This window comes from Amphiura filiformis, chromosome 7 (assembly GCF_039555335.1).
Source record: "Amphiura filiformis chromosome 7, Afil_fr2py, whole genome shotgun sequence".
Taxonomy (NCBI): domain Eukaryota; kingdom Metazoa; phylum Echinodermata; class Ophiuroidea; order Amphilepidida; family Amphiuridae; genus Amphiura; species Amphiura filiformis.
In genome coordinates this window covers 50,689,982-50,703,152 of record NC_092634.1, presented here as the reverse complement: position 1 = coordinate 50,703,152, position 13,171 = coordinate 50,689,982, and the positions used below count along the sequence as shown (strand labels likewise).

Genomic DNA, 13,171 nt, shown 5'->3' with positions numbered 1-13,171 from the left:
TTTATGTTGTAAATAGGCACATGCACTTACCATCAATGGCCTACGTCTATATACACGAGGGCAAATTGGACATTCAAAAGGGTACTTTGATCCAGTCAATGACACACGTTTCTGGTGTTCCTTCAAGGCTGCTGTAGAAGTGAACTCCACATTGCAACTGCTACAGATTTTGACTGACGTCTTAATGTCAGCTGGAATGTCTTCAGCTATTTGTCCACTTTTGGCATCAAATATTGCTTTGGTGGTTTCTTCTAGACTCTCCTCCTCCATCTCTTCAGATATATCATCTATAATTTCTGTTGAATCCTGCTTTAACTTTGCTTTACTTTGATTTGCTATGACATGCACAACATGGACCATTTCATGTACACTTAAAAGTACTGAATCTTCAAATTTTGCTGAACAAATCCTGCATACATAATCATATTGACGACACCAATACTTCATGTGATGACTTAAGCGATCTTTATCCTTGTAGCGTTTAAGACACTGTGGACACTTAAACTGGCCTGTCTCAGTTTGATGAAGTTGGTCTTCTTTATGTGAGATCTGATGTTTGTTCAATGTATCTTTGGACACTTCCCTGTTGCATATTTTGCAGATAAAAACATGTCCATTGTCCATTTCTTCACAGCTTCTTTCTACATTAAGATGACATAACCACCGTGTGTGCCGACTTAAATACATTTTTTGTATCAAAGCGTTTCAAACAATGTGGACATTGAAATTGGCCAGTCTCTGTTTGCGCCTCCTGGTCAGCCTTATGCTGCGATTTCATGTCTAGTTCCCCGTAGTTTCCTTAAAATTCCTACCACATATTTTACAGACATCTGGTTGTTCAACAGGTGCTTTGTTCCTTTTGTAATAGCCAATTTCCTCTGCTATTCCAGATACACTTGGCACAATATCTCTTGGATTCTCATTTGATAATAGTTTGTACCTCTCAGGGCATTCAAGCAGTACATGCATCTCTAGTGTCTCCTCATCTGGGACAATTTCATCACAATCTTTACAAACCACCCATGTGTGCTCTGTCTCATGTGTACGTAAGTTCAGCATACTGCTGAAAACATTGTTGCATGTTTCACATGTAAAAACGTTGTTCTCTGTTTGGATCTCATCGTCAGCTTCATGACGACTATTATTGTCCATTTTGTCTGCCAGTTGACAAGTTCTCTTATGTACAACATAATTTTGTCTGTTCTCAAATGATATGCGACACTTCTTGCACTCGTAACCTTTTGGTAATGTAGAGGGCGGTGTAATTACAGATTCCACCTGTTGTACAGATTCCACCTGTTGTACAGATTCCACCTGATGGCAGTTTGATAGTGATTCAGCATTATCCCTGGTTTCCTTACTGCTAGATGCAGTAGCATCTGCAGGGAGTTTCTTCTTTGATGGCTTAGGCTTATTTTTGTTTAAACAACCTCCATTCTTATGCGCCAATCCTGAGGGCTTATGCTGCCGTACTAATTTCCCGCAGTATTCACACACATGCTTTTCCGCATGGACATCTCTTTCATGACACTTTAATAGCTTCTTTGCTGGAAAAATCTTAACACAATAATGACATTTAAATGCATTCTCTCCATGTCTGTTCTTCTTGTGGTCTGACAGTCGTTGTTTGTGAGCGAACCCTTGATGGCAAATATCGCATTTGTATACACCCAACCCTTTGTTAACATGAACAATTGTATTATGCATTTCTAGTCCTGTAAAAGTAGCAAATACTGACTTGCAGGTTGGACACTTAAAAGATTGTTTCTTTTTGTAGTACCCCGATTTGTAATGACTGTGTGCTTCCAAACTTGAGAAACTTTCAAATTGAGCATCACAGGTGTCACATTGGAACCCCATTGCGCTGTTGCTTTGCTGTACACCTTCAAAAGCTCCCTCAACTGCGATGTCGGCATCCTTTTCACCTACAGCATCAAGTGGACAATAATATTTTCGATGCCTGGACAACTTTATAATATCATTGTAGCATTTCAAGCAATTCATACACTTTAATCCACCAGTTGCAGTTTGATAGTTTTCATCTTGCGTATGGCCATCTTGATGCGCTTGAAATTGACACTCGTTGAGAACCCTCTTGCATTTGCCACAAGTCTTCTTTTTTGGTCTCCACTTTTTGTTATAATGCACAGAACTGTGGCTTCTTACATGTCCCTTTAAATTGCCCATATTTCCTTTTATTTCCTTCTGACAAATATGACAGATAAGTGCTTTCATTTTATGAGAATCACTCTCCTCCCTCTTTATTCTTACAGCAGTTTTTACCTCCTTCTTATGTTTTCTTTTCTTTTTCCTTTTCTTTTCCTTTTTCACCTTTATACCTGCTCTCTTTGTAGAACCACTGCCAATTGCTTCATTTTTGTCATCCTCATCCTCTGAAGACAAACACTTTGATTTTGTTTCTGTAATCCAATCAGGATCATTATCAGCATCATCTTGGAAGTCTGAATCACTCTCTTCTGTAGATACAACAAAATAATAAGACCATTGATTATTATGCATTTTAAATGTATTATGAACATGCTACGTTAAAGGCCCTTTCAGTGATCCCAGCGAAAGTGCAAAAAAAATGTTTATAAATTACCTAAAAGTGAAGGATAAGTCATTGAACTTTAAAGTTTGGCAAAAAATCAAGAAAATAGCAGTATGATTAAGTTCAGGCCCCATTCAAATACATGTACCAGGGAAGCTAATTAATCTACTGTATATACCGTCGGTATATATATTACAGATTTATTTGTACAATTATACGGCTTTCGACTGAACAACTAGCAAGCTATGTTAGCACTCCTATGACGATGACAAAGGTACCATACCGTACCAAATCCAAATTTGGATGATTTTTATGGTCAACCAGCTGAGCAATTCACTGAATGGGGCCTATTCAGTGATATGCTCATCCGAAAGATCGTAAAAAAATGATCAAAATTACATTTTGGTACCTTGGTTAGTTAGTGTCATAGCTATGGTAACATACATGTATATAGCTTGCTACAAGTGGTTAAACTGATATTTTTAATTTCCAAAATAATGACAATTTTAAGGGATCTAAAATGAGCGTTTATTGTGTTTCGACAGTATTTTTTGTGGGACATGAGAGCACCTCAGACCTATCGAATTGCAATACGAAGCATGTCTTTCTGATATAAAATAATTTTCATTTTTGAAAATCACAATATAATACAAATTTTATGACAAATTATAAAAATTGATATTTTCAAATTTTGATATAACAGTCCTCAAGTAAATTTTATAAATCTAATGATGTAGCAGGGAGGAAAAGCCGACGGTCAATTGAAAATTTTGACCTTTCATATTGAAGATATGGATTTTTTACCCAAAAAGACCTAATTTTTTTGGTGTTTTGGGGAAAAAAATCCATATCTTCAATACTGAAAGGTCAAAATTTTCAATTGATCGTCGGGTTTTCATCCCACCTACATACACTTTAAGTATAAATCATCAGATTTATAAAGTTTACTTCAAGTACTGTTAAATATCAAAAATATCAATTTTAATGATTTGCCATAAAATGTGCATTAAATTGCGAATTTCAAAAAATCGAAATTATTTGATATCAGAAGGACATTCTTCGTATTCAGAATTCAATTCGATATGTCTGATGTGCTCGAATGTACCACAATAAATACTGTCCAAACGCTCATATCCCAGCCCTTAATGACTTATCCTTCACTTTTAGGAAATTTAGAACACAATTTAATTATTTTACTTTTTTAATGGGATCACTGAATAAGCCTCTAAGAATATGGAGCATAGGAAAACCAATGAAATCAACAAATAGGTAGGATTAAACCCGGGGGCACTCCCTATCTGAAATGGCATGGATGTGCCTCGCCATGTTAAAAGTAGGGGCATTCAGGTCAAATGTACAATTACAAAAATATGGGGTCATTCAGTACACAACCTGAATAAAAATGGGGTCATTCGGTATGAAACTTTGAAAAAAGGATGGTCATTGGGGTAACAAAAAGTAAAATGGGAGTCATTGAGTACAGGATTGCCAAAAGAGTATCATTAAGTACACATAAATAAGTGCCAAACTGCGTAAAAACAACTTGGCCACCTTGGAAATGTGAAAAATCTCATTACTTCTGGAGGAGAACACAAATACCACCTAAATTTGGGAATTAAAAGGGGGGTCATTGGGTATAGCAGGAAATAGAAAAAGGGGGTCATTGGGTAATAGGTAGGACCATAACACAAAAAAGGGGGTCATTGGGTACAAGCCGGTTTGAAAAAGGGGATCATTCCCGAGGCACATGATGCGTATCCACTATGGAAGTGCCCCCCCCCCCCGGATTAAACATAAAATATATGATTAAAATCACACTATATAGCTTAAAGGAGTATTTCGTGATCCTAGCATCCTCTTTGTATGACATATTTCAGTAGATATCCACGAAAAAAGCTTATTCCCAAAATTTAAGTTGATTCTGATTTTGCGTTTAACATAACATAACATAACAGAACGAAATTCAAAATTCATGATATCTTTGCTAAACGAATTTATCTGCAAGAAATTTTTTGTACATAAACATGTAGCCAGAGGTTTCCAGTGATATAAAAATCTCAACTTTTTTTGAGAAAAGTGGGGGATGATACTGTGGATCACGAAATGCCCTTTTAAGTGAGGTACAAGTTTGGTTTTGGTAGGGAGGTGCCGCTGAGAATTTGAAAGTGGACCCATAAATATACCAATTTTTAAAGAAATTTGGACCCATTGATATACCAAAAGTCAAAATTTTTAGCCGAATTTAACCAAAATTGTCTTAGCTTTTACAAATTTGGAAAATGTTGGCTAGATTAAGGAAAAATTGGGCTATTTCCGGAAAAAATTGAGAAAATTTTAAAAAAAGTACCCATTCATATACCAAAATAGGCTTTGAAAAAGGGGTCATTGATATACCAAAAGGCCGAAATGCTACCCATATTTGCGGCACGTCCCAGTATGGTCATTTGTACTGAGTACCCTCCCCCCTAAAAACTTTCAACTGATTAGCTGTATTATTAATGACATTTATCATGTTTAAATAAACCAAAGTTGTTCTTGAACTAAACATGACTAGAGCACCAATATTGGTATAATTTAGATGAGATGTTGTTAGCTACCATATGTGCCCATCCACCACAAACTGGTCGTAAAGTCGGCATTTTCCATTTTGAGATACAATCAAAAACAGTAATTGGATTTCTATGTTGAATATACTAGGAATTTGACCTTTGATGAACTATAACTTCACTTCCAGCTGTTTATATCCTCCGTTTGGCTGGTCCTTTTTTATGTGTGTGTGTATTTATGGCTGGGTCGTTTTTTCTTGGTTGAGCATGTTACGCGTGTGACGCGTTAACGCGGCTGTGTACTCTAGCCATTGTTTCTTTCTCAAAATTGAGTTTTTATGATATGTTTGTACCTTGTTATGTTTTTTATAAATGCAAGGAATGAAAATCCAGATTTGTAAACTCCAACTGCAATATTTTATGGATTTTATTTCACTATTCCACTCGTGTTTGAAATTGAAAAGGAAAGAAAATCTTTGTTGTACCAGCAAGGTACACGCCACGCAACAACTCATCGCGTTGCGTGTCGCGCAATTTGTTAACGCACAAATACGCTGACGACACGCTGACGATATCTACATGCGCGGCGCATCTTATGGAAACACCACGGAAGCACTGATTTCACAAAAACCTAGTGGTCAAATGGCTCCGTTTAGCTGATAAAATGTGGGTTTTTTCAAGTTCTTTCCCCATCAAGTTATGAATGGATTTCGCTCAAACTTCTCAAGGGGCTGTGGATTTACCCGATGTTCACGTAATATAAGTTTCAAAAAGCGAAAACTGTCGCATTCTCCTGTGAGATTCGATGAAAGTGCAAAATGTGACCACTTTAAACTTCAACGGCCATTATTTCAATGTTCATTTTCTCGGTAAAATGACGATTTAGGTACACGATAACTCAATAAATACAGCATCTATAGGTAAGCAAATATGATCATCGTAAAAAGCATGATCGACTCAAGAAACGGTTTTCTCATTTTTTATATTTTGGTCTATTTCCGATTTTGGGCATCATTTTGTGCAAATAGGCGTTTTGAATTTTAAAAAGTTCATTTTGATGCCTTATATGGTCAATATCTCGTTTTTGGAATGGAGCCTCAAGATTGAGCTAAAAACAAAATAAAATATTTTGGAAAGAGTGTTTTTTTGTTATGATGTACCTAACAAATATTGCCAAAAACTCACTTTTTTGTGATTTTCTTCAAAATTGTTGTTTTTACCCCAAATCTATATTTATATTAAGATTTATTGATGTCGATCTTGCCTTCATAAAAATGTATACTTTTATATGTTTTGCGCGAATAATTACAAAGTTATTGCACTTTTACTACATGCATGTCTGAGAGTACACAGCCACCTTAAGGGGGTAAAAAACAGTGATTTTCATGAAAAGGGGTAGTTTAAAATGTGTAGCTTCCACCTTCTGCCTTTGAAATTTTCCTGACTGGCACCCTCTATTTTGCATGCATCTCACTGGAGCGAGAGAATGCAGTAAAATCATGGATGAAAGTTATCATGGGATTGTTTGATTAGCTCGGAGAAAATACCTTTTTTCTTCCGTAATTCGATTCTGTAACAATTTCAGATCGGATCTAGTGGATGAATAAGATATGTTTGTGCCAGGACTCAGGAGGAAGGAAATAAATCACTTGTATTTTGTGAAAGGACAAGAATGGATAAGTATCGTTTGTTGTTTTATAGTACAAGTACTCCTGTCATATCATCAGCTAATCTTGCGTGTAATTGGGAAATATGGGTAATCCAAACTTGTCAGGCCAAATCGATGTGATCAAGAATAGAACCAGGGTTCGCTAAATGCTTGGCGATCAACTCAAGATCGAGTCAAAATCAGACCCTATAAAATGGTTTGTAACGCATTTAGGGTACCGTTTTAATCCGCTTTTCAAATCTGCTGAAAAGGTTTATTCCAGTGCCAGAATTCCCTGTTCATAGAAATGTTTACAGCACACTCCAAACCTAAAGTGTCACTCTGTTATGCAAATATATTTCATGACGTGTTACATGTTATTTAACCATGGCCTCATACTTCTATGTAAAATACCATTTAGATTAAAAAACATGCATATTAATTAATGACGTCATATAAACATGGGTATATAGTTCAGTAAATAGACGGGAAAAAAAAAATATCATGTATTTCATAAAGATTTTCAGGACTTTATATATTCCTCACATTATAACTCCTGCTGGTAGATTTGTGAGTTTCCCTTTCTCTAGATTACTTTAGGAAATTATATTTGTGGTAGAAAGCGTGAAAAGGACATGCAATACTGGGACACGATAATCAACTTTAGGTGCCGAATTCAGAACCAAATACGATGTGAATAATGCTTGACGTTGCCTCTGGATAAATTACGCTGTATTTTACATTCTCGCAAAACTACTTTACGAGAATCCAATTAGATTCATGTAACAATCTACTAATCTGAAGGCCTCATGGTACACTCTGAATTCATCGTAAAAGTGATCCGGGGGGTGGGGGGGGGGGCAGATCCGGGGAGGGTAGACTTTTAGTGTTCAATGACAAGTTGAAAACGCCTACAAAAAGTTGTCAAAATTCATCAAAACTTGTAAAGTGGGTCAAATTTAGACAAAAATTGGTTTAGGGGGTCAAAATTAGACAAAAACTTGTTTAAGGGGTCAACTTTTGGTGTAAATCGTGCTAAAAACTTGCTTTGGGGGTTGTTTTGCTGACAGAGGAAAACTTGTTTAGGGGGTATTTCAAAAAAATTTGGTCACGCATGTGTACACTCTCATATTTGAGTGCCCCCCGAGCTAAGGGGGGAGAAGTCTTGCCCCCCACCACCACCAACCAATCATAGAATGTATACTATGCATGAGTAATTATATACAATTATATCAACTGAACTAAAATTGTCAAAATATAATCATGAAATGAAAGGCGTATTTTTCCATGGACACTTCCCGCCTCCCGCTTGTTGCGGGATCAATTTTTGTTCACTTTATGATTATATTTCAACCATTATACTCATGAGCAGATAGTATAACATACTAACAAATACTTACCACTGCTATTCTTAGTAGTTTCAAACAAACTTCTGGGTCTTTTACAGGCCTTTGAAGTCGAGATCTTCGTCTTCTTCTTTTTGGATGAGGAAGCACCTTTTTCAGGATCATTAGAACACCGCTTTCTTTTGCCAGAAGACATCTTGAAAATTCTGGAAAACATTGACACAATGTATTAGGTTCACTCAGATTATAGAGCAAACCAAAAGGTTGACGAAGTCCCTTCAACTTAAGGGTGTACTAGACCCCTGGCCAATTTTGTGCCTATTTTTGCATTTTTCTCAAAAATTATAGCGCATTGGTGACAGGTAAGATATATGTATATTATAGGGGCAAAGACTACAACCACTGCACTGAAATTTCAGCAACTCAAGGCAAATAGTTATTGATTTATTGATCAAATATTGGTTTTCCCTCATTTTTGACTGTAACTCCACAACTGTTGTCTGTGCTGAAATAAAATTTCCAGTGCAGTAGTTGTAGTCCTTGCCCCTATAATATAAATATCTTACTTGTCATCAATGCTTTATAATTTTTGAGAAAAATGCAAAAATAGGCACAAAATTGGGTAGGGGTGTAGTACCCCTTAAAGCCATAATCATAATATGAAATTGGTTAATTTTTTTCAAACCTGATTTTCTTGCATATTTGTAATGTTTACACATGTCCCAACTTGCACCTAAATGGAATCGGCCAAATTTCTTGGGTTTGTAGGTCAACAGAGCAAAGTTCGACATATTATCATAATTTAAAAATTTAAAAATTTAAAAAATGTCCTCCAATAGAACTGCATGTGGGGTTTCTTTCACTTTACATTGTTATTTCAACTTAAAATGGACAGCAACCCTTCTCGGCAGTTATTATTATTATTGTTTTATAAATAACATTCGGCCGAAGCCAGGCTAATCCCAATAGTGCTCAGAAGCTACTAAATCACTAATATTATTTCAACATTTTGAATAAAAAATAACAAAATTAAAATTTGCCGGAAATCATACATTAATTTTACAGTTCACTCATGGACTAAAGATCAAGATACAGACAAATTCCGAACAGTTAGAGTCTCAGCATCACCCGATGAGGGCCGATCGTTTCATGTAATGCAGACTGCTACACAAGTACTGTGTATTTCTATAGTGTATCACATAAGCGTGAAGACAAAATATAGCAACACTCTATAGCATATATGAGAAGGCACGCACCGCTGGCGTACGTGATTAGACACGGCACGATCGAACAATAGCACTCATGAATATGTGACAATTCACAGCATACAATATACGGGAACTTTGACTGTTGGAAAATAGCCTGTCTGTGAGTTCACTCCTCTCTCACCGTATTTTTTACTAAAAGTTAAGTGACCAGATTATGATCAAATTGTAACACATTGTGTTTTCTATCACATTGAGGGCCATCACATAAACGCTAAAATAAATCTTAAAATATGCGCATTGTTTGGGCATGTAGCACTAAGTGTGTGTTATAGCTAAACACGTTTACAAATTATGTAATATGCAGGTCACACAAACATAAAATAAAAGTAAATTAAAGTTAGGATAGGGCAAGGACAAGGAGTATATGGGCCTGCTGATCACATCACACATGTACATGTACACCCCCGCACAGTACATACACGACGTACGGGATGGTACACACACATCAAAGGCCCGTGCCGTTGAACAACCGACAAAAGTCATGCATTTGGCGACATCTGCGCTGGTAAATTCAAGTTTTCTTTGCTTTACCTCAGTTGTCCGCTTCAAAATTAAATGAGGTCATATCTGACAGTAAAAGCTAACATTTCATGGAAAAGAAATACTTATCTATTTTTTATGGAAATGTTACAACATGGCTTTAAGGGATCTGGAATGAGCGTTTTGTGCGTTTCGACAGTATTTTTTGTGGGACATGAGAGCACATCAGAAATATTGAATTGCATTCTGAATACGACAATTTTATGTCAAATTATTAAAATCTGATATTTTTCACATTTTTGATATATAAACAGTCCTTGAAGTAAATTTTCTAAATCTAATGATCTAAAAGACCTAATTTTTTCTGGTGTTTTGGGGAAAAAATCCATATCTTCAATACGAAAAGTCAAAATTTTCAATTGATCGTCAGCTTTTCATCCCACCTACATACACTTTAAGCATAATTCATCAGATTTATAAAGTTTACTTCTAGTGCTGTTAACTATCAAAAATATCAATTTTTAATAATTTGCCATAAAATGTGTATTACATTGCGAATTTAAAAAAATCAAAATTATTTGATATCGGAAGGACATTCTTCGTATTCAGAATGCAATTCGATATGTCTGATGTGCTCCAATGTCCCACAATAAATACCGGTACTGTCCAAACGTTCATACCCCTTCCCTTAATAGGCAAACAAATTAAATATATTATTTTTGATACCCACCAGGATAGTGTAGTTAGTTTCTGTCCTTTTAGAGTGAAGTAGTACATAGTACATGTATGTATAACAACTGAGTATTCAGACAAGGCTTCTTAGTTGTAAGTAGTCCTGGTCGAGTCAGTAGCATGGCAAAGTAAACTGCAGATTACTCACTGGATTAGAACTTATCTGAAATGATCAATTCAAATAGCACATGGTTAGCACATGTACATATGTAATTCGTACCATGCTTGTTGTACACACAGTCACACTGAGTAGGCCTACAGCTAATGTTCAATCTCACTCCAATAAGATGCAGACACTCGATAATACGCTGCACAAAAAGCAAAAATAGTTTTCACTCTACCAGCACCTAATTGCAACCATTCTTAGTTTCCATTATTCTGAAATGTTTTAAAAGTAATACATGAGGGAGAGAAACAGGGCTTGGGGCTACATATGGAAAAGTATATATACGTCGAACAACTGAATACATGCACAACGTGTGGACCAATATATTTTTGTAAACATTTTAGGCCTATAACAAAATGTATATTTTCGCATACAATTGTACAACTATCGCTTCTACCCTATGACCTATAAAAGTTACCTGTTATCAAAGTGTCCGCAAAAAAACTGGTCATCGCAAGTATCTTTGATGCTGAAAACTAACAATATTCACGCAGGGACATCCAGCCGATGCATGTCATAAATAATTCATTATACCATTGTGTAAATGTCAGTGATTGTGTCCATGTATTATTTGTTATTGCACCTGCGATCTCGCGCGAGAGCAGTTGTCAACCTGAATTTATACTCGATCACTGGATCATACCACGTGAATTCGCCTCTTAAAAAAAAGAAAACCTCTACGACCAGGTTGTTAAGCATCGAGCACGCTGACTGGCTTAGCAATTATCAAAGTAGTTTTGTAAACCAATCAGGTTAGACGTACTTTAGGCCTACTGGCGGGTCACATTAATTCATACCGTAAAAGGCCGTCGCGTTCATTGATTGGCTTACGATTGCGATGAATGGTTTTTGCAACCAGGCCTTATATTAAGTATGCCTGGACCAGGAGCTAAAATGAGCTCCTGGTCCCAAAGATGGCTCCTGGTCCTATAGTTTGTAGTGTAAAATATTGGATACACCAGGAGCCAAAACTGAGCAACCATGGGGTAAAAAAAGCCTGGGTGCCTGGTTAATATAAGCCTTGTTTGCAACTAATCACAAAACGGGTTATAAATACATGTAAATAAGGCGCCCGTCGGAAATTTTGTTCACGTCCATGATGACGTCATGCCCAGTGCCACAAGGTAGCCGGAGGCTTTGCTTTTCTGTGAAAGCGAGCGAGTGGTATAAAGTCAGTTTCACACCTGTGATTTATGGAGCATATCATAAAATCTCTGAGCACATCCATAGCGCATTTGACAGATAAAAATGACATTTGCAATTCTGAGCAACGGGATTCCATGAAATTGAAGATAATGCAAGTTATTCTACAGGATCGGTAATAATTAACAGCTGGTCTGCTGTATTTGAAGTTTGTGACTTCGTAGGTATGTTATGTGCAATAGATATTGTAACAGGAAGCTTAAATTGGCACGTGCGCTTTACTGCAATTTGTCTGTCGCTTACGAAAGTTATTTGGAGTTCAGGGCATGTCACACCGAGTGTGACGTGACCTCGCTGGGCATAGGAAAAGTATATAGTCTTCTGCTTCTGCTCTATACTGTGCAAAAACTAGGTATGCTAGGTGAATTCAAATTTGCCATCAAACTGCACCATTTTACATATCAAATTAAAGCCCTTGAGTAAAGAAAGCCAAAACTGAAAACATTTTTGTCATAGCACTTTCCGTAACAAAGTTACATCTTGTCAAAGATTGACTTTCATCATTTAGGGGTGTTTCTAGATCTTAGTCTCATGGCGATAGCAGCTTTTTTTAATGGAACTGCTATCAAAATCCCTCTAAAATTCCATGTGCGACTTGATTATCACCATACAAAAATCATATATTTGGGTCAAGTGAAGTATAAAAAACATATTTATGTAGGTTTCCTTCACCGACCTATTCTCGAAAAAAATTCAAATTTCTATGTAAAAATGCATTGTGTTTGGGTCCCGGTCTCGGCAAATTTCGCTGACTAGCAAATGTGTTAACTAAGGTTTGCCTGGGATACCTACATCTACAAAAACCGCCGGTACTTGGTGGTTATCACGCACAGGTCGCGTGATACGCTTTTGCTATCATGTCTAGTTGAATGCTTGCATTACTTCTCAAGCATATTGATATACCAGTCACTCGCCTTTGTTGATAAACATTGAGGTCAATTTATCTACATAGAAGGCAGTAAATATATGAATGAGTATGTTGTTGGTAAGCTTACCGGTACTACTACAATCATGACAAACAAACTACAGTGGCTACACATTGACATTGACCATGGCATGTTGACATCGACAATAATGCCATAAGCCTATATGATAACTATTAGTACTGCACCGATAACTTACAATTCGTATTTTGTGGACTTTCAGATGTGAGAACATGAGACAACACAAACAATCCATTTCTCTGTGCTTTCTGCTCAGTGCAGTGAGCCTCGAGCAGATGGATCACGAG

The 13,171-nt window shown here is 36.6% G+C and overlaps 1 protein-coding gene across 1 annotated transcript; it reads right to left on the bottom strand.

The window, feature by feature from the left end:
- Positions 1 to 780: 780 nt before the first annotated feature.
- LOC140157294 (uncharacterized) lies at positions 781 to 13,128 on the bottom strand. The gene is made up of 4 exons (XM_072180437.1): positions 13,063 to 13,128; positions 10,570 to 10,734; positions 8,146 to 8,297; positions 781 to 2,477 (listed from the first exon to the last, which is right to left on the bottom strand). Exons 3-4 carry the CDS (start codon positions 8,285 to 8,287, stop codon positions 781 to 783), a joined length of 1,839 nt encoding a protein of 612 aa, XP_072036538.1. The 5' UTR covers positions 8,288 to 8,297; positions 10,570 to 10,734; positions 13,063 to 13,128.
- Positions 13,129 to 13,171: the final 43 nt, after the last annotated feature.

Coding starts and splice junctions, on each gene's coding strand:
- LOC140157294 (XM_072180437.1), bottom strand. CDS start 8,287: ATGTCTTCTGGCAAAAGAAAGCGGTGTTCTAATGATCCTGAAAAAGGT. Junction 2,478..8,145: donor AACTACTAAGAATAGCAGTG/GTAAGTATTTGT, acceptor TTGTATCTACAG/AAGAGAGTGATTCAGACTTC.